We start from the raw sequence: 21,205 nt of genomic DNA on the forward strand, positions 1-21,205 counted from the left end.
CATTTTTTTTATATAATAAATAAAAAAGTAATTAAAAAAAAAAAAAAAAAACCGTAAATGATTCCTNAAAATTTAAAATCCATCAATTTTTTCCTCGATAGTATGATATTGTCCACTTTAAGCATAAACTCTCGTATGCTTTGATTTTGGTTTCTCTAAAAGACTTCGTACCAATAGAGATAATATTTCTTACTTATAAATCCATGATCATCCTCTTAATTAGCCGATGTGGGACTCTTCTCCCAACAATACTCTCCCTGACAAGTCGGCAAACTTGCAGAGAAGTGCAAACAGATTGACTCGAACGAGAAGCAGCAGCTCCAGTCATTTGGGACAATTTGTTCAAAACTAAAATCTGAAACCAAAGCTTATAAAAACATCTTATTCTAACATTTAAGTTGTACTGGAAAAGCAGGAGTTGCAGAACAGAGTTATTAGAGGATTCTCAGACATAACCAACCATCCCCCTCTTTATTCATGAAAAAGCAACATTCTCCAGATAGTAAACTCAAGCTTCATACATTTGGGGGTGGCCAAATCTTCCCAAAAAGCTCCTCAACTCTCTTGGTTTGATCAGCATACCCTTCCAGTCCAGTAGCCAGTAGCTTCAAAGCTGCAGGCCCCATTCCTGAAGCAACGCTTAATTGGTCCCACTTTTTAACCTGAAAATGTTGATTAATATACCATTGTTATAGATTTCTACGTCTTCCTATGACATTTCTCGACAATTTCTCGACATTCATATTATAAAACATTTAACGTGCGAGTAGAATAGGAGAAGTTCAAGGAAAAAAAGTGGACCTCTTCATCGCTGAAAACGTAATTAGCTGCGGATTGCGGGGACAGCTTCCTAATGAACGAGAACTTGTCGTCTGGATCGGTAACAGATTCTTTAAGGGACTGTAATACCTTCAATGGAGCAATTATGTAATCCACGCTGAAGGGATAAAGAATTGGTTTTGTTAGTAGAAGTGCTTAGAGAAGTACCATGATTTCATGAATTTTTCGGTAGAAGAAAGATGAGTTCATATGATTTACCCCAGAAGACTGAACAGATCTTGCTTGTTCCTAACAGCTGCTGCCATCAATTTTGATTTGTATCCATATTTGTGAATGTAGTTGTAAGCCTTTGTCACCTGCAATAATGAATAGACCATTATATAAGTATTCTTAGTCCATTCCTGTTTATGTGAACATCATTATCCAAAGTCAACTAACCAAAGCCAACCCAGGATCCTCTCCTCTTTTGAGAGCAGCTTCGATTTCGGGATCACCGGAGTGATTGCGAGCCCAATCCTGAAACGTAGTTAAGTACATCAGAAAGGTTAAAAGAATCAGCAAGACAATGTTCTGATTGATATTATAAAGTGGTAAGACAATTACACGTAGGCGACCAACAAAAATCTGAATGACAGAGGCACCAGCTTGGGCTGCAGCTGCTGCTTGAGCAAAACTATACAAACATGGAGAGGCCGTCAACAAAATTGAATGATAGGCACGTTTTAATTGAGACCTACAAATCTTCTTGTTTTTGTTTCATCTAATTATCTTGCCCGACATCGGTTTGGGAACAGATAATGTAACAGCCCAACCCCACCACTAGCAGATATCGTCCTCTATGGGCTTTTCCTTTCGGGCTTCCCCTCAAGGTTTTTAAAACACATCAGCTAGAGAGAGGTTTCCGCACTCTTATAAAGAATGTTTCGTTCTCCTCCCCAACCGATATAGGATCTTACAGATAATTTCACTATACAAACACTTCCCACAGCATTTAGATCACAAGTAAATCTAATCCAGGATAAACGAACAACAAAGGTAAAACTAATCAATATGCATACAGGCTTCAAATCTTTTACGTTCAATGAGATTAACGTACCTGTAGACAAAAGTCAAATGTGTTTGTATTCCCTCAGATTCCAACAATCTTGAGGCCTCGATTCCCTATGATATCGAAACCATTGGTTTGCAGATCAGTATATTTACCTCAAGTCGAATTCTCACAATCAATATTACGGTCTGTTCGGTTCAAAAAGTCAGAATTCACCTGCCAAGTTGATGGAATTTTGAACAGCAGCCGCTCAGCAGGAACATTAATTTCATTGTACAATTTCAACAGGTCATGCACCTTTGGTCCACAAACAAAAAAACCTATAAGATGTATATGTACAAGAGGCCAAACATCCAACATCCCAGTAGACTAGGCATATTTGAAGTTATCTGAGACTTAAACAAGGATAAACCTTTCTGATAATGCCATGTGTGTCATAAGCAACACGCGCATCCACCTCGGTTGAAACACGTCCAGGAACTAGTTTCACCAAATCACCACCAACGTTTACTAGAGCCTGCAAATCGAGACCCAACTTACCATTTGTTGATCTTCACAAAATAGCAAATAATCTCCAACAAGTAAGGTAAAAAGAAACAAGCGACCTTGTTAAACATGCAGGAATATTTCAATTCAGGGTTGTCTATCCCAAAACATTCAGAATCCGCCAATGCCATATCAACCGCATTCTGTAGGATATCACAAACTTCCAAAATGACACACAATAAACGGAGCCTTTGTTTAAATTCTGTAATTATTGTCTAAGACAAAGAAAAGAATGCTGAATGGGTACCCTAAATATGGTATCAGGAAGGCCACATATGCCCAGAAGGAGAGAAGAGCTGACGGTAGCAGCAGTAGGAGGAAACCTGCAGTTCCAAAGAGAAACATAACCCACTAATCCAACCAAGCTACACAAAATGAAAAATGATAAGGCTTATCAAGAACGATAGTGTATAATTAGTTCATTTACTTCTCGAAATCATCGAAAACGACGGTGTCAGGAACGATCTCACTGAAGCTAGAAACAGCATCCAGCTCAGTTCTCAAACCTGAAAACAAGCAGGCAAGAAGCTAAATGCAGTGCGGGCGTTGTTGAGCTCAAATCACACAGAAGAGGGTAAAAGGAGAGAATCGAACTAGTGTCGAGTGACGAAGAGAAGCCGGCGGAAGCACAAATTAGAGAAAGAGATCTACGAGAATGGGGAATTAGATTGATGGGTCTGAATCCAACTGAGAACCCCAATCTTTTCTGATAACAACAATTGAAGCTTTCAATCAGAGCTATGGAGTAGAGAATTCACGATTGCAAACGAAAGTCAAAAGGGGAGATACCTGAAGAGAGGAAGAAGACGACGGCAACGGCGAAAGGGTTGCAGACGGCGGAGATTGCAAAGAGAGAGACATTTTGGATTTGCGATTGAGTGAGTGAAACAAAGACCGTTATTATTACAGATCAAGAGCTAGTACAGCGAGTACTACACCCGGATAATTTAAGATTAAATCCTTAATTTAGTTTTTATAGTTTAAAACAAATCATTAGCTAATTACAAGCTCACTCTAATTCTAAAAATTAATTTTATCTAATTACAATGACTAATTCTTAAGATTTAAACATTATAAAAACTAAAATTTAATTTTATTATGATCATTTATTTTTAGAGCAACAGAAATAGCACCAAATTATTAATGAAAGTTCAGTTCTTTGTGCTCCAAATCTATAAGCCAAGCTAGTGTTATTGTTGTCATTGCAGCATATCTCAAAATCTGCAAGAACATGTGTTTTTGAGCTTCAACCCCATCGAATAATTGCAGACGCCCAGGTTAGACCAGCTCCGAAACCTGAAGCTGCAATCAAGTGTCCTGCTTCCACCCGCCCACTTCGAACAGCTTCGTCCAGTGCCAATGGAATCGAGGCTGCGCTCGTGTTACCGTAGTTAGCCACATTCGATATCACACGCTCCGATGGAAACTCTAAACGTGTTGCGACTGCGTCGATGATCCTTTGGTTTGCCTGCATATTTATAAATCAGCAGCATTGTAGAAATCTTGGAAAAGAGATGGATGATAAGAAATAGATACCTGATGTAACAACAACCAATCAATGTTTGATGAACTGAGACAAGCTTTTTGAAGAGCAGCCTCGATCGACTGTGGCACGGTGCGAACAGCAAATCGAAATACCTCTTTGCCATTCATCTGCAAACAAGAATACGTGACGTTTTTCGGAGGAAAACCGATCAGGGAGACGTTAGAACCCAATTTTTGATTCACTTCTTTTTCCTTGATCCCAGCATTCAAATGCCTGTTCCACATTTACGTTTCTAATCATATGGAATGATGAAATGGAATAAGGAAGAATTCAGAGAAGCACACCTTCGGCCATCCCCATCACTATGCAAGTCAAAACCAAATAAACCATCCTCCTCAACATCACATGCCTGAAACCAAATCAATTATGAAATGAATTCTTAAGCTTGCTGCTGTATACCGATCCGAGTATCGAACTTTTACCTGCAATAGTACAGCACCAGCACCGTCTCCGAAAAGAATACAGGACGATCTATCAGACCAGTCGACGTAACGAGAAATGGCATCAGCACCAATGACAAGAACATTAGAAAATCCACCTCCTGCAGTTTAAGGTAGTTTAGTGTTTTATAATGCAAGTCAAAATATGATCCAAGCAACAAGACCAAATCAGGATTCTTTACCCCTTATGTGACAAGCTGCTGATACTAAACCCAGTAGAAATCCACTACACGCAGCTGTTATATCATACGACAGAGGATGTCTTTTACAACCAAGAGCCTTTTGGATCTGAGATGCAGTAATGCATAATTAGAAAAGCCGCTACCAGATAGGGTCCTTTTTGGACTTTCCCTTTCGATTTGTTATCGAAAGAGCTGCAGGTTAGGAGCTACAAAACGAACCAGCCAAGAAAACTCTTGGCTGGTTCATATAATCTATCTCCTCTGCTTCATATCTATTATTAATTCAATATTGGGATAAATGATGTACTGAACTCGTACCTGTGAAGCAGAACCAAAAAGATCCTCTGGTGTTGAAGTGCACATTAATATCAAGTCTACATCATCAGGATCAACCTGAGCCATTTGTAGAGCTCCCCTCGCTGCCTCTGCTGCCAAACCTATCAGGCTATCTTTTCCTGTGAAACGGACGAGGAAAGCTTTAAATCTTTGAAAATAGAAAGCCATGAAGCTGTTGAGTAAGCAAATGGAAGGCAACTTAGAAAACTAGGACCCCATAAAGAAGAATCCCTATACCCAACGGTACCGATACGCCCGAAAGTCGAGAGGGCTTGATCGTATACAAAGAAATCATATAATGAAGGGAAAATAACTGCTAGTAAAATCCATATAGCAAGTTCAAGAGTAAGCTAAACGAATTTTTACAAAGGATCGACCAAAATATTCAAGAACGATAGCTAAAGTCTAAAAAGTGAGTGAACAAAGTAATGTAAATGTTGGTAAGTTGTTCATTTGATTGCACACACCTGCAATCACCCGTCGATTGCGAATCCCAGTACGAGCAGATATCCATTCATCATTTGTGTCAACCCATTTGGCAAGATCATCGTTTGAAATCTGTAAACTTGGAACACCGGAGCCACACCCAACTAGCTTACACCCTCTACTGACAAGCCTGTAAAAGAACATGTTTGTCTTTTTAGTGCCACGGTCTGAATCACCATAAGATCATCTACACCATTTTCAACTAACTGAAACTCCCCTTCCAATTAAATACACAAAATATCAAATGCAGCCCATCTATAACCTTTCTTTAGCTAATCCACACAATCCATTCATGTATTAAGCTCCAGTAACAAGTCCTAGACAATGCAGGCAATCTCAGAACCACATAAAGATTGAAGATGAAAAATGAGAAACAGATTTACCTAGGCATCCGAGATTGAGAAGGAGACGCTCCAGAAGAAACCGTCTCTGCCCCAGTGGAAGCAGAGCAGAATATTACCTTATTAGCTACTCCACCATATGATCCAAACCCACATCGAAAATTGCCCCCTAAGAACGAATGCCTCGTCCTTAGACTCGGAGCTGATGTTGCAAAAAGCCCTGATGCATTAACCATTTCACTAAACACTCGAAACCCACAAGAAAAAAACAGAGAGAGACTTGGAAAAGCTACAAGAACTCAAAGAAAATGAAGAATGGGAAAAAAAAACAGCATCTAGAACCCAATAGATGCAGCTGAAAATGGAAGGAACAGACATGCGTTGCCTCCCCTGGCAAGATTTGATTTTTCATTTATAAGTGTCTAGTAGTAGCTTTGGGGAAAAGTCAAACGCATAAATTCAGCTCTCTAACGCATAATTAATTCCACAGCTTCCAATCTAAATCACCTTTAAAATCCTCCCATTTCCTTTTGGGATTTACAGGTCCATACCCTACGTTAGTGTTAAATGTATTAAATATGTATTGACATTTATTAAATTACGTACCTAATAACTCCTAGCTAATAAATGAAGGTTGATATCGTCAATAATGCTTTTCAGAAGATAATAAGAACATGCAAAAATTTATTCGAGCAAGATGGAGATTAGCTCTAAGAAGCTAGACTTTGAAACCGACCCATTAATTAAGGGCATAGTATTGTAACACCCATCAATTACGGGTATCAATTCTTGCTTTGGGAATAATTTAATTATATGTAATGGATAATTAAAATTCCTTATTAGTTATAAATTATGAGAATAAATTTTTTTAAGTTGATGTGTACACTTTGAGAAGGAAAAGAATAATAATAATAATAATAATAAAAGAAAGGAATTGTTTGTATGATTAAAAATGTCTAAAAAGTTTTTGCCGGTGGGGCCACAGCCAGCTGTCTCCTAAAGTGGGTGCATATAATATAATATTATGTATGTATTATTTGTCTTGAAAATTGAATATTATATATATATATATATATATATAGTTATTCTAAAAGGCTTGTTTGTTTAATTTATATCAAGTTGCATTATTTAATTATTGAAGGGGAAGCCGGAGGCATTCCATGAGCTGTACTGATCCGTTAAATTCGTTTATGCTTTGTCCCACCAACTATGTTGAAGCTTACTCTCAGTAGGTATGGTCCGTTTTTTCCTTCTAGCTCGTTATGTATCACTGTCAGCCTCACAGTTTTAAAACGCGTTTGTCAAAGAGAAGTTTACACACCATTGTATGAAATGTTTCGTTTCTTTTAGATATTATATATTTTAGCTCGTTACGTATTACTATCAACTTCATTGTTTTAAATGTGTTTGTTAGAGAGAAGTTTACAGAATCTTATATGGAATGGTTCGTTCTCCTCTACAACTAACGTGAGATCTCACAATCCATCTTTTGGGACCCAACGTCATTGTTGGCACATCGAGTTTCTCCTCAAAGATTAAACGTATTTACTAGAGAGATGTTTCCACAATCTTATAATAAATACTTTATTTTCGTCAGTAACTAGTTTAAATACTAAATACTAGTTGAAAGAGGAGAAGGACGTGGAGCAATAAAATGAGTTTAGCGTAGAAGAGGGAAGCATTTAATGTCCACATCAGCAGGAGGCAAGTGGCCAGGTAAGCAGATTGTAGAGGAGACGGGCGTCCACAGAGCAAAATGTGTGAGAGGAGCAGGTTAAGGAATGAAAAAGAGAGTTATGAGTTATAACAAAGAATCACGATGTTTGAGAGGGAAAAAGACAGCGGCACAAATATCAATACACAAATGAAATGGAAAAAGTTAGTCCAGAAGAAAAGAAAAAGAAAAAAAAATAAAATAAGATTACGTACTTTTTTGTGATCCTTTCCCGACGCACGCATTTCTGCTCTTTCTTACCCTCAGCCCCCCCCCCTCCTCCCTCTCCTCCTCTTTCTCTCTCGGAATCTCAACAACAATCCACAATAAAACAAACCCATCTTCTTCTCCATTCATCTAATCCACTTCAACACTCCGAACACCCAACAACCAACCCCATGTTTCCATTTCCCCTGCTTTTGGATCTTTCTCTCATGGTACCCTCTAACTCTCTTTGTCTCTTTCTGTGTTTTAATTTCTTTCTGGGAAAAACGATGTGGGGTTCAGAATGGGTATTCGATTACTGTCTCTACTTCAAGCCCTTTGCCTCTCAAAGGGCAGAATCCTTTGTTATGTATACTTCTGGGATCTTGTGAATTCGACCCTTTTGTTTAATGCCTTCAAAATGCACGATGTTTGGCGGAACTCTTACTATAAACTTCAATTTATTGATATTTGTTGAGTGTTTGCGGTAGGCTGCCTTATCTGTACAATGCATCGCTAGCTATGTCAATGTATACATTTTTGTAGGAATATGTCTCTCTGTCTTTTGAGAAACTTTACATTTCCTTTTAGATAACTTACAATGATGGCTGCTGGTTATTGAAGTCGTCTGCGTGAAGCATTCTTTATGTCACGGCTAAGGGGGCGAGTTTTTATTCCAATGTGAGGGATAGTCTGGTTAAGGGGGCAATGTTGGTTCAAGGAGATTTGAGTTTAGATTTAGTACAAATGTATTCTGGTTCGTTTAAAGATGCATTGAAGCAAACCATGCTGAGCCAGGAAGTTATGTTTAGAAATCAGGTATTGGGAGCACAATTCATGATCTCTAATAAGGTTCTTACTTAACTGTAACTAGTTGTTCTATTTATCTTCTCATATTGCTTCAGGTTCTTGAATTACATCGATTGTACGATGTACAAAGGATACTGATGCAGAATTTTGGCTTCGAGGAGTTTGACCGACACGGTTTTAGGAAAGCCGGGATGAAATCAACTTTCATGCCATATGCAAATCCTGCAAGATATGATCCATTTATGAAAGAAACCGAAGTTTTCTCGATTCGCATGGTAATGAGTTTACTGACTTTTAGGAGTATAATATCTTGTGAAATGAACAAGAGTTTGTTGGATATACTCGAACTCGTTGCAGTGATGAATGACTCAAAACTTTGCTTTTCTGATAGCTTCAAAAGCGGCCAGCTCAAAACCATAAGCTTCAGCTCAAGCATCTTGATTTGCAGCTTCCTGCAGATCAGTACATTAGCCTCATTGGTAAGGGTTCTCAAATGTACCTGATCTCAATATAATGAAATTCAAAAAGTAAGATTTCTTGTTGTGGTGGTAATCTTTGAGAATCAGACTTGGAAGAGTTAGATCTTTCTCTAGATCTTGGAGTGGGGAACCGAGAAAAGGAGAGCGACAAAGAAACACTTCTGCACGAGAAGTCTCGTTGTATGCTCTCTCAAGAAGTTATTGATTTGGAAGATTCGATTGACGACGATGCCGAAAATGTATATTCTTTAGATCTAAATGTTCCAACAATTGAATGCACAGGTAAAGGTTAGTTTCATGATCCTTCTTATTGGGATCTTATTTCCATTTAGCATTTCTCAAGTGCTGTCATTTCTGCAGAATCTGAAAATAGCCATGGTCATATCTCAAGTGACTATCTCCCTATCAAGAACCAACAGTTTGGGTCCTATGAAGTAGGATATCTGGACCTTAATGAAGCTCAGAATGATGATTCATCTTGTCACTCGAATGATCTTATTACGACTCGCTATTCAACCTCGACATCATCATCTGGTTTCAAGGGAGCAGTTGGCAAGGTACAACAAGCGAATTGCGCCTCCCCTATTAGGGTCGAACAGAAGAATAACTGTTCTACTGAATCTTCCACACTTGATCAGGATGCAAATGAAACTCACACTACAGAGTCCAAATTTAAGGGAACAAATACATGTGAAATGTATAACACTCAATGTGATGAAGCTCCGATGGAGTCGATAGTAAACGGTTCTAACAACTTTAGGAACTGTCGTGACGACGAAAGTGAAAAATTGGAGGCTGTAATTGAGCTTCCTGCTGACAGGCATACAAGGGTTCGAAAGAGTGAAGTATGCTCTGACTGTAATCATGCTGCAGAAGACGGTTGCAACGGAGTATTGACGATTTCGGGCATGTCTACTTGTAATGCAGAAAATGACTCTGGTGGGGAGAAAAAGGTGCAAATTTTGAGTCTCTCTAGTAACCAGTCTTATGAAACTCAAAAGGGGCTGCATAGTACAGAAACCATCTTGTCCACTGAGCAAGATCATAAGTCTTCTTGTAGCATTGAATCAGAACATGATGAAGAATCTTCTGAAATGAAACTTCTACTTCAACATGCGGCTGAGTCGCTTGTTTCTATGTCTTTGGCTGATTCGAGCGAAGCTCATGAGTGTAACACAAAAACAGAATCAAATGGCACGGGAAAAGTTCAGGTGGATCAACCACAGCATTCTTCTGATTCCTTTGAGTTACTAGTTCTAAAGCAAGCAGAAAACGGTGAAGACGATGAGTTCTCTGTATCGTCGCAGCTGTCTGAAGTAGTTGACATGGAGAACATGAATGTTGGCGTTAAGTTGAGGCGGGGAAGAAGATTGAAAGACTTCCAGAGAGAGATACTTCCTAGTCTATCCTGTCTTTCAAGACATGAGATTTGTGAAGATATTAACATTATGGAGGCTGTTTTACGGTCAAGAGAATACCGAAAAATCCGAGCTAAAATGCAAGATGGACAGAAATGGTGCGCGCCTACGAAGAGCAAACGATCCAGACGAAGAACCATTTTGTGAAAGTTCTTTCAATGGTGACCTTGCTTTTGAAACACTGCTCAGTTGCAGACTGCAGATTACTTGAAATAACTCATGGGCAAATTATTGGAGTGTTGTAGTTAAATGCAGATTCAGTTTATTCTGAGCATTGAATTGTTGAAACAAACCTGTATAGGAGTGTGTTGTCTCATTGATACATTAGTTTCAACATGTTTCCTACCAGGCTACTCGAGTAAGATCGTTAAGAGAATTTGATAGACTCGAAAGTGTTAGAACGAGTTTGAGATAACTTTATTAGGCTGATAGTTCAATCTCCAATCGTTAAATTAAGAAACAAAATTATGTAAAATCTTCATTGAAGTACACCAATAAACTGATTCCTTCAAACTGTGTTGCTCCAAAGTTGGGTGAAAATATTGATGCAAATTTCTAGCCATGGCTCGAACTTCAGCGTACATAAATGAACTATGAACTAAAGGGTCGAACTTTTTCGTTTAAAACAAAAAAGCACTTATTTGGGCATTTTGGAAAAGACGGTCCCAATCCCAATTGGATGTCTTAGTGACACTGCCAGAGCGCGCGAAATCGCCATAAACAGCGCCTTTCCCTTTCTCCTTCTGTTTCTTATTCCCCCTTTTCCCTCTTTTGACCATTTCTCTCTCGAATTCCTTCCTCGCTGAGCCACAGTTTCGAACCATTTCTCCATTTTATTTATATTTTCATCTTTTCTGTCTTAAACCCATTTCCCCTCTGCCCTTCGCCTTTTGAGCTGCCTTCTTTCAGTCAGTGAGGTAAAGTTGTGATCATTTCTCTTTTGGGTTTTATTTTGTTGTCCTGTTATAACCTTCGACAAGCCAGCTTACAGAGACGAGGATCCTCGCATCCATGGCATCAGGATTAAGTTTCGCGTTGTGCCTAATTTCCCTCAACCAGGTTTGCTCCTATTGATTTTTCTTTAAAACCGTGCATTGTATTGGGAGGCTGTATGTATTCACTGTCTTGTTTCTTGTTAAACGGATCTTGGGGTTCGTTCTTTTTAAGGGAGGAAGATGACCCATTACCCATTTTTGGTTATGATTTGGGAATTTTGTTGTTCTTCTTTTTTGAAATTTGTTGGGTGTTTATAATGAGACCCTTTTGTGTTTTAATGGTTGTTTTATTTTATTTTGTTCATGTTGATGGCTGCAATGGCAGGTATATGTTCCAAGACATAGTTTCAAGCATTCATACACTTACTGGTCTCCTTTTGCTTCCCTGCTTACTTGCTTAAGCTAACTAACTACATCTTTTGTTGTCATACTTTCCTGTCTAGAAGTAACGTGCTTGTGTATGAAGCATTTCGATCAAAGTAATATCATGTCATCTACATTCATTTTTTGGTTGGAAAGGGGAACGAACCACTTCTTTCAAGGATGTGGAAACCTTTCTTTGTTCCCCTCTCCCTAACAGACGCGTTCTAAAATCATGAGGCTGATAGCGATACGTAACGGGCCAAACCGAACAATAATGGTGGTGGGCTGTTACAAATGGTATCAAAGCCAGACACTGAGTGGTGTGCCGGTGAGTACGCTGAGTCTCCAAGGGGAGTGGATTATGAGATCCCACATCGGTTGGAGAGGGGAACGAAATATTCCTTATAAGAGTGTGGAAACCTCTCCCTAACAGACAACGTTTTAAAACCGTGTGGCTGACGGTGATACGTAACGGGCCAAAGCGGACAATATCTGCTCACACTCCTTTTCTAATAGGCATTTAGGTCTTCACTTGACTTAACCCTTTTCTTCCTCCAAGTTTCTCCTAATACCATCTAGAGAAAGCGGTTTTTGAAGTACAATTAACCATCATCTTACATGAGTAGAATTATCTGGATTCTGGGTTGAAGTTCTTCCTTCTATATCCATACTGAATTTCACTCAACTATCACTATCACCATATCAGAAGTTGTTTCTGAAAAGTACACATTAGGATATGGCAGTGATTGGCTTGAGATGCATGTTGGAGCCGTCAAGCCACATGAACAAGCATTAGTCGTGAACGACTTGATTGCAATATGAATTTACTTGGTGAGCTACTTTTGATACCGTTATATAAGCTAAAGAAGTTAGGTCAGTGACTCAGTGTGTAGTGGGATATCATAACTTATGGCATTACAACTATTTGGCAACGGTAGAAAAATGTATGATATATAAAAACTGTCATTTCTGGTCTGGATTTGATTCCTGTTTTTGGTTGTTATGAAGTCCTTGTGTCTTTTTTTAAAGCCTCTAACTCAGTGCCCTGAAGCTTTAGTACAAAGACAGTGCATAAACAGAGATTCTGTCCTTGTTGCAGAATCTGTCTATTTCAGAAAGCAAACCAAATAGTTGATGTTATTGTTCAATATCAACTGGCTATTGACTGTAGATTCTAGTAAGTCAACATGTCGACGAGGATTCGGACTTGTGACCTCTTAGTCCGATGGTATTTGTCTATACCAAAAGACTTATTTTAGGTTGGCTATGTGATATCATTTTAAACTGTTCATTTTGTGATCACTTAATTATTTGTAATCTAAATGAATTGTTTTTCAGAACACGTTGGAGCTGAAGTGATTGAATGTGCTTCCGTCATTGTAACAGTCCAAACCCACCGCTAGTGAATGTTGTCTGCTTTGATCCATTAGGTATTGTCATCAACCTTACGGTTTTAAAACACGTTTACTAGAGAGAGGTTTCCACACCCCTTTAAATCTAGGATCTCACTGTTGATTCTGTTTTTCTTATGTTTAGGATCTTCCTAGATGCTTAAACCGTTCTCGTAAACAATTTGAAAAGAAAAGCGAAAGAACGGTCGTTTTAGACCTCTCAAACAGTTGCTTTCTAGTTTTGGAGTATGGTTAGGTGAATTGCTGCTGGTTACATTATATCCCTGTTTTCGTGGACCCCGTTGTATGTGGAGCCAAGTTAGTGAATATTTGAGACATGCTCATGTGTGCAATTTTTCAACATCTCTTGTCGACAAATACTGCATCAATGATGTTACTTGACGATGCAGGGTCGGACGTGATTGAACGGTAAGCCATCGTTCGTGCTAGGGAGTGTACCATGAGTGCAGGAAGATGAGTTTTCATCCATTGATGCAGCAAAGATAGATTATACATCAATTCCCAGCTTCAACTCAAAGCCAAAGTGACAAAGCAAACCACCATCTCTTTCAACGACTGCCCCACTCCAACATAAAAGAAAAACAGAATAAGAATCTGTTGAAATGCCATTTTCACTATTCAATGATTTGGTGAGTTTGGGTAGGTGCCTTAAATACGAAACAAAATGGCCTATTTTGATCGATCAAATGTATGATATTGTCCATTTTGAGTGTCAGCCGATGCAGCTTTATTCTTGGAACCCGACACGTTTATCATGTCATTGGGTTAGTTTAATGCAAACGACTTTGCTTGGAAGTATAGACTTAACTTTTTTTTTTTTTTTTTTTTTTAAATAGGAGAATTTTTAATTTATATGCCTTTCATTTTGTGTGAAGGAAAGTAAGAATTGACTTGCCCTGTACTTAATGCCCATGTCTTTGTTGGAATGGAACAACTCTCTTTAGCTCTATTTATTTATTTTTCCTTTTTTACATTTATTTAATAATATTTTATTTTCCATATTCATTTTGTTTCCTATCTGCCAAAACAACACGTGAATTTCTGAGCCCATTCTAAGGAATAAAGACAGAAAATTAATTAATTACTTAGGAAATAATATTGGTTAATTAGCATTTTTTAATATAATTATATCACGCATGAAAAATAAAGACAATTAATTATGGTGAAACATGAAAATTTAAAAGATTTTCATTTCGTCGCCAAAAAAATATCCCAAAATATATAAAATAAAAAAAATTATAATAATGATTTTGCATTTTTTTTTATTTTTTTTTATTTTTTACAATTTGTAGATGATGAGGAAACAAGGGAGAACTGCACGCGAGTCGAATACGAGCAACTCGCCGTTTTCCCTACTCACCGAGTCCACGCCAACTCGGGCTTCCAGAAACGGGTCGGGTTTCTTCGCTTGCTTTGAGACCCGACCGGCGATGACCCGACAAACCAACATCGCTCTTCTCCCTCTTCCGCCGCCGGCGTTCTCGTGGGCTACCGCACTTCCGGCGAAAGTGCAAATCGCCGACGATGACGACCCTCTCACCCCGGGGAAACTCCACCCGGCGGCGGCGCCGCTACCGTCGTATTTTGCACAGTCGGATGTCGGACCCATGCAGTGAAACCTCATGACCTCGTTCCCGTCGGCGACAGAACGGGCATTCTCCTCGTCGGCGGGACATCCCATTGCCGCCTTGGCCTTGACCATTTCGCGATACTCTTCAAATCGGGCCACCGTCTTGGACCCGTTCTGGACCTTGAAAATCATCTCGACCTGACCCGTAAACGCCTTAGGGGTCCACCTCGTGTGGAAGATTATCTCAACGACGCTCCGTGAATGATGGCCCTCCGGCAACTCCGAAAGCGCCGGAAAGAGGAGATCGTTGGGCCTTATCAATGAACGAGAGGAAACGCTGGTTCTGGAGCGGGTGCAGGGACTCGATCCGGGTTCTGATTTGGAGATTCGAGGAACAGGTTTTCTATCGGGCGGCGAGGGTTTGGGCTTCTTGTTCTTCGATTTGGTGGTTTCAACGACGTCTTTGAGGCTCTGAACGCCCTTCCGACAGCTGGCACTCGGGATTAGATTCTTAGGGCTTGGATGATAAACGTCTTCGAAAACTCTGGATTTGCACTGAAGGGATTTGACCCACGCCATTAACGGAGATCAATGCAATGCCGCCGCCGCCGCCGCCGTGGTACTGTCGTGGGAGATTTGCCGGAATCTTCTTTTTCCTTTCTTGTCTGTGGAAAAGGGTGAAAAATGGGTCAAGTTGGGTAATGGCTGTGTCTCATCGTTCGTCGCTGTGTCTAAAGAAGTGGAAACGGAAGGGAGAGTTGCAGGCGCTATATTAAATGGAGGTTTTTATTTACTACATCCACTGAAGAAGACCAAATGACGAAACTGCCCCTCGTTTTTTTTTTTTTTTTTTAATAGTAATAATATCTTAGGATTTGAAATTGTATTACTATTATTGTATTTGAAATTTAAACCTCGATGTATTAAACATTTAAATTAGGCCAACTCTTAAAAATATTATTAAAATTGTTAACAACTCATTATCATTAAATTACTGTTTTATGAACATAATTGGACACATTTGACATTCCACTTACACTATCAATTCAAAAAAAATATAAATTAAAATTTTAATATATACGTTAATAAAATAATAATTTAAAATTAAATTAACCAAATTTAACCAAACAAATTCTAATTGAAAATGGAATAAATGATTAGGGGGTGTTTATTTTTATTTATTTATTTATTTATTTATTTTGGTCATCTTATCTTTACCCACGTGGACCATGTCTGATTTTCTCGCAGAGAGAAGAAGAACAAAAGGAAATTAAGTCTCAGCAAACAAAATTTCATCAAATGCGTTTCAGAGATTTGTGGTCCCCATGGTTTTTCTTTGAATTCAATTGCATCCACATGATTAGGTCTCCATGGTGATTTTACTTTACGCCTTAACCGCACTGGATTATACCCCCCTCTCATATTCGATTTAACTTTAATTTTAATTTATTTTGTTTTTTTTTTTAACTAATTAATTCGAACTAAGCTCATTCATTTTTTAATGTTAGTTTATTAGAACCCCAACTCCCCCTATTTAATTTAATTTAATTTAATTTCCATTAACATTTATTCTTATAATATTTTCTTTTTAGGTTTAATATTTATAAATCATAGTTTATTATAAACTATAAATTAAAAGGTTGATGCACTTAAGTTTTATGGGTATATTTTATAGTAATGTTCTAGTGGATTTCTCAATAACTTCAATTCAGCGAACATGATGACATTATGAGAATTCTTTTGTAATCTTTACTTTTTCTCTTTTTTGTCTTTTATTTTTCTTTTTCTTTTGCTTTTTCATTTTTTCGGTCCCACATATGTCGAATAACAAAACAAAACATTACTCATAAGGGTGTGAAAATCTATCATGAGTCTAAGATGATACATAACAGGTCAAAAGCATTTATGGGTGAGCTTTGACTGTTACAAATGGTATTAGAGCCAGACACCGGTAATGATATAGAAACTCACGTTTTAAAATCGTGAGGCTGACAACAATAAATAGCGGACCAAAACGAACAAGTAATAATTACATTAAAGAAGTAAGATTTACCTAGATATTGAAAGCGGATATAGCTATGAAAAGACTATATACTAAAATAAAAGTTTTCTCCAAACTTGAATTAAATTAAGCTTTAAACAAAAATAAAAGTTACGAATCATTTTTTAAAAAAGAGCAATAAAAAAAAAAAAGTAACCAAAAGACCCTCAACTTTTTCACTGTTTTGAATGGAAATTTACTAGAGTAACCATTTATAACCAATTATTTTCAAACTTACATTTATTTAATTTTAAAATAAATAAAATATATAGTCTTTTTTTTTAACATATAGTTTATTTAAGTTAAAATGTGATTTTAGTTAAATTGTAAAATCTCTATAGCTCGTGTGATGTGACGCATAGAAAAAAAAAACTTTATACTAAAATTTATAGTATTTTTAGGAAAATAATTGAATTTGAAATATATATAAATAGGTCAACTGAGTTTGCGGACAAACCCTTTAATTTCGCATTTATGTCACAAATCGCTACCCACTTCCCACCCCCACATTTTTTATTCACAATATCATCATACTCGCCCAAAAATTAAAAAAAAAAAAAAAAATTGGCTGCTTTATTTGCTGTCCATACTTTGAATAATTTAAATAAAAACTATAGTTTAAGTGAATTATATATATGTAAGACTATAAGACAAAATATATACATTAGTTAAGGTTGTAATATAAGATATGGTTATCTGTAAATACCTGAAATGATTTAGAAGGCAGAGGGTGTGGCCGTGTGGGGACATGAAATATAAAATATAATGGATAAGAGTAAGGATATTTTGGTCATTTCAGGGTTAAAGAAAAGAGTGTGATAATGTTCGGGTTGGGTTTTTATGTAAAATCCCACTATACAAAAATAAAATAAAATAAATAAATAAATAAATAAAGGAATAAGAGGAGAAGGGAATCTTGCATGGGAGTTTGAAATAATGGGTAAGAATGGAATAGAAGAAGTAAAAAACAGAATGGAAGGAAATAATTAATATTAATATTAATTATATTTAATTTAGAGTTTGAATAATAATAATTAATAATAAGGTAAAAGAGGGGAGCGGAGACAAATGCATTGAGATAATAAAAGTGGTAATTGAAATGAATGATTATGTTTTAGGGTTTAGGGTTTAGGGTTTAATTATTATATTTAAATCAATTAATCAATGCTCTTCGAAACCCTAAATCCGTGATTCCTACGCTCTCCAAACCCCTAAACTAACATTTTTAAAAAAAAAAAAAATCAAATAATTCAAATTACAAAATATATTATCTTATTTAAAATGAGGATTTTTTCGATTATTAATAAAAATAATATATATATTAAAGAGTGGAAATGGGAGGGTGGGTGGAGGCTTTTAACAGCTTTTGGTCTCACGCCTGCACTCACAATCTTAATTTCAATTCAATGGCGCTTTGTGTACCGAGAAACTGCTTTGTATCTAACCAAAACCATATATTTTTTTTACTTTTTACCCTTTCAACCTCCACTTTTTTACCAACCTCCAACCACCTTATCTCTTTTTACCCCTTCATAAACACAATAATGATTTACATGTTTCAAACCTAACCTCCTATCCTCTAACAACCATTCTTTTTTAACCCGTGCTTATTAATAGAACATAAACTCTTATTTCAATGAAAACAGTGTTTCATACTTATAAATTCATGATTTTTCTTTTAATCAATTACCTGGCATGCATTCCTGGCAAATATATATATATATATATATATATATAAAAGTTTTTTTTTTTTTCCGAGGATAGTTATTATGGCAGTTGGATTGTGTGGGTTACTCAAAATAATAATAATATTTAATTTATGGAAAAAGAAATAATTAATGCGCATGAAAGTGGTAAAGGGGCCTAAAGTACTAAGGACATAATAATTGTGTATTTGAATAACACAATATTTAATATGTCCAAACCTGTAGCATCAATTAAGGAGCTTCATAAAATCCCACCCCATTTAATATATTAATTAACCACTTCAAAATTCACTACAGACACTTGCATTTTACATAATACTTTTACCTAAAAAAAATAAAAGTTTTAGTATTAAAAATATTCTATAGCAATTATGACGACATTATTACATCTAATAATTCTAATCATGATTAATTTCTACAAAAAAAAAAAAAAAAAAACCATATGATTTTAATTTTATCATTAGTTGTGTACTTTTTTTTTCCTATACAATACTGTCTCTTCGACATGATTATATATCTCATAATACTATATAAATAAACTAAGTTTTAATCTAGTATGATATATTTGAATTATCAATAATATTATATAATTAAATTGAAAAATATGAAAATTTAATTTCATAAATAAATAAATAAATAAGTTGGTAGAAAATGGTAGGAGGCAAGTGGATGTTTGTTAGGTTTTAAATTTCATTTCGCAATGTATGATATTTACCTCTCATCAACCCCTTTTCTAATGCCTATTTTCTTCCAATTTTAGGGCAAAAAAAAAAAAAAAAAAAAAAAAAAAAAAANATTTGGTTGGGCCTTGAAGCTGGTCCATTGGGCTTTCATATGAAACTGGGCCTTGAGCTTTTCACTTTGATTTTTTATGGTAATTTTTCTAGAAATCACTATATTTATATTAATAAAAATATATTTGAAAAAAGTCATATATGTACAATTTTATTTATTTAATTTTTTTTTTTTTTTGACATGAATTAAATGATCGTTATTGGGAGAATGAGATATATGGCAAAATTCAAGTAAGCAAATGGCCATTGGATATTTCTTATAAACTCGAGGAAGATGGGGTTTGAGAGAGACATAGGCAAACATATGATTATATAAGATTTCACAGAAACATTTCTTATAAAAGTGTAGAAACCTCTCCTTAACATACACGTTTTAAAACTATGAAATTGATAATGAGCCAAAGTGAATAACATTTGTTAGTAGAGAGCTTGGGACGGTGTAAAGCACTAGTCGTGAAACTATATCATATACCTTTCTTTCTCTCTCTTCCCTAGCTTTTTTTTTTTCTCTCTGTTTAAAACTTTAAGGGCACTTTTCATGGAATAAAAAAATGGCCCCATCTTAGATTTGAAGTAGATTGGATTAACAAAGCTTTAATGCTCTTTGATCCTACCATCTCTATTACTTTTGTTGTTCAAACCCAATTATTGAAAAAAAAGTGACTTTTTAACTTTGAATCCTTCCTATAATAAAACGAAATTTAATGTTTTATGTTGTATCGAACTCTACCTTCGATCAAAAGGTATCATATAACATGAACATGCAACAAAATTATATGGGACCGAAATCGCTTCGGTCAAAATATTCAATATGTTTGTGCATATGCACGTCTCCCTCCTTTAGATAATGGATTCTTTAAACCCTTGAATAAGGGCTTTAAAGAGCCTCATCTTTCTTGTCAATAATTTCTTACTCTTTTTCTTTAGCTCTTTTCAATCTTTTGGTACGCCTAACTTAGGACCCCAAAATTTGTGTCCTTTCTTGAAATTGAGGTTGTTTTTTTTTTTTTTTTTTTGAACATGTATTTATGTTTCAAATTAATCCAAAAATAAAATTTATGATTTTTAAAAAATGAAGATGTAAAAGAAAAGTATCTTTTGGGAAATGAGTATTGTTTTCTTTTTTTTTTTTTTTTTTTTAAAAATAATTCACAAATTCTTTAAAGATTTTTGTGTTTTTAATTATTTAGTATTAAAAAAAGGGGGAAATGAAAAAAAGAAAAAGAAAAAAAAAAGGGGAAATGGAGCCATAATTGGCGCCTGAAACAGTGTGTGTACGGCACGTGCAGAGGGGGGCATTACAAAATCATCAGCTTGGGCTGCTTCACCCTCTGAATTTGGCTTTAAAGACCAGTCAAACCCCTCTTGATAAGGACCCTTCCTTCCTTTACCCTCCTCTCCTTTCCATCCATTCATTCGTACGTATAATTATATATACGTATATATGTATAGCTAATAGATATTGTCTGTTTTGACTCGTTATGTATTGCTATCAGTCTCACGCTTTTAGAACGCATATGCTAAGGAGAGGTCGTGAAAGATTGGATTTATGCATGAGAGAAAAGGGTTAAATTTGAGTTTTTATGGAAAGGCATGCATGTCCTTTTGTACATATATGTATGCATACAACATTTAACAGAGTGCAACAAAAGAAAAACAAAAAGGACCTGAGACATTTTGCAGCACACAGAAAGAGAAGACCTTTGGGTGCACACACATGGACCTCCTTTTTACACTCACTCCATTGCTAGCGTATATTAACCGTTTTAATCTGTTACGTATAGTCATCAACCTCACTGTTTTAAAATAAGAATTGAGTTCTTTCATTTGGATGTTTTGTAAAAGGAAGATATCTCATTTGACAAATATTATTGTTACATTCGATCCATTTGTTTTACTGTTAAAGTATTGATATAATTAAGCATTTGGGTTTGTTGATAATTTAACCTATGATATTAGAACATACAATCTTTACCAATTTGAACAGAGTTGAG

The 21,205-nt window shown here is 36.2% G+C and overlaps 4 protein-coding genes and 1 long non-coding RNA gene across 9 annotated transcripts; 2 read left to right on the forward strand and 3 right to left on the reverse strand.

Moving 5' to 3' along the window:
- Positions 1 to 327: 327 nt before the first annotated feature.
- LOC111795943 (transaldolase) lies at positions 328 to 3,304 on the reverse strand. Its single transcript, XM_023678587.1, has 13 exons — positions 3,164 to 3,304; positions 2,969 to 3,080; positions 2,802 to 2,880; positions 2,622 to 2,697; positions 2,434 to 2,517; positions 2,241 to 2,345; positions 2,045 to 2,125; positions 1,877 to 1,941; positions 1,384 to 1,453; positions 1,219 to 1,296; positions 1,039 to 1,136; positions 802 to 937; positions 328 to 662 (listed from the first exon to the last, which is right to left on the reverse strand). The coding sequence occupies exons 1-13, from the start codon at positions 3,233 to 3,235 to the stop codon at positions 516 to 518; spliced, it is 1,203 nt and encodes a 400-aa protein (XP_023534355.1). The 5' UTR covers positions 3,236 to 3,304; the 3' UTR covers positions 328 to 515.
- On the reverse strand, positions 3,255 to 6,078 carry LOC111795942 (3-oxoacyl-[acyl-carrier-protein] synthase 3 A, chloroplastic-like). Its single transcript, XM_023678586.1, has 8 exons — positions 5,748 to 6,078; positions 5,346 to 5,494; positions 4,861 to 4,997; positions 4,543 to 4,648; positions 4,343 to 4,461; positions 4,205 to 4,269; positions 3,911 to 4,133; positions 3,255 to 3,842 (listed from the first exon to the last, which is right to left on the reverse strand). The coding sequence occupies exons 1-8, from the start codon at positions 5,939 to 5,941 to the stop codon at positions 3,621 to 3,623; spliced, it is 1,215 nt and encodes a 404-aa protein (XP_023534354.1). The 5' UTR covers positions 5,942 to 6,078; the 3' UTR covers positions 3,255 to 3,620.
- Positions 6,079 to 7,672: 1,594 nt separating this feature from the next.
- Positions 7,673 to 10,731, forward strand: LOC111794749. Of its 3 annotated transcripts, none has more exons than XM_023676881.1 (6): positions 7,673 to 7,856; positions 8,215 to 8,442; positions 8,529 to 8,708; positions 8,825 to 8,912; positions 8,994 to 9,200; positions 9,273 to 10,731. In XM_023676881.1, exons 2-6 carry the CDS (start codon positions 8,332 to 8,334, stop codon positions 10,475 to 10,477), a joined length of 1,791 nt encoding a protein of 596 aa, XP_023532649.1. In that variant the 5' UTR covers positions 7,673 to 7,856; positions 8,215 to 8,331; the 3' UTR covers positions 10,478 to 10,731. The 3 variants fall into 3 exon arrangements, with proteins under 3 accessions (XP_023532649.1, XP_023532651.1, XP_023532650.1); XM_023676883.1 differs by having other exon boundaries at positions 8,994 to 9,194; XM_023676882.1 differs by having other exon boundaries at positions 9,000 to 9,200.
- A 258-nt stretch (positions 10,732 to 10,989) lies between these two features.
- On the forward strand, positions 10,990 to 14,049 carry LOC111794799. 3 transcript variants are annotated; one of them, XR_002815136.1, is made up of 5 exons: positions 10,990 to 11,389; positions 12,788 to 12,947; positions 13,027 to 13,118; positions 13,225 to 13,397; positions 13,490 to 14,049. It is a non-coding gene; the product is annotated as an uncharacterized LOC111794799 (long non-coding RNA). The 3 variants fall into 3 exon arrangements; XR_002815135.1 differs by having other exon boundaries at positions 13,225 to 14,049; XR_002815137.1 differs by having other exon boundaries at positions 12,788 to 12,916; positions 13,225 to 14,049.
- A 326-nt stretch (positions 14,050 to 14,375) lies between these two features.
- Positions 14,376 to 15,448, reverse strand: LOC111795718. Its single transcript, XM_023678280.1, has one exon. The coding sequence runs from the start codon at positions 15,247 to 15,249 to the stop codon at positions 14,380 to 14,382; it is 870 nt and encodes a 289-aa protein (XP_023534048.1). The 5' UTR covers positions 15,250 to 15,448; the 3' UTR covers positions 14,376 to 14,379.
- Positions 15,449 to 21,205: the final 5,757 nt, after the last annotated feature.

Source organism: Cucurbita pepo, chromosome LG05 (assembly GCF_002806865.2).
Source record: "Cucurbita pepo subsp. pepo cultivar mu-cu-16 chromosome LG05, ASM280686v2, whole genome shotgun sequence".
In the NCBI taxonomy this organism is placed as follows: Eukaryota; Viridiplantae; Streptophyta; class Magnoliopsida; order Cucurbitales; family Cucurbitaceae; genus Cucurbita; species Cucurbita pepo.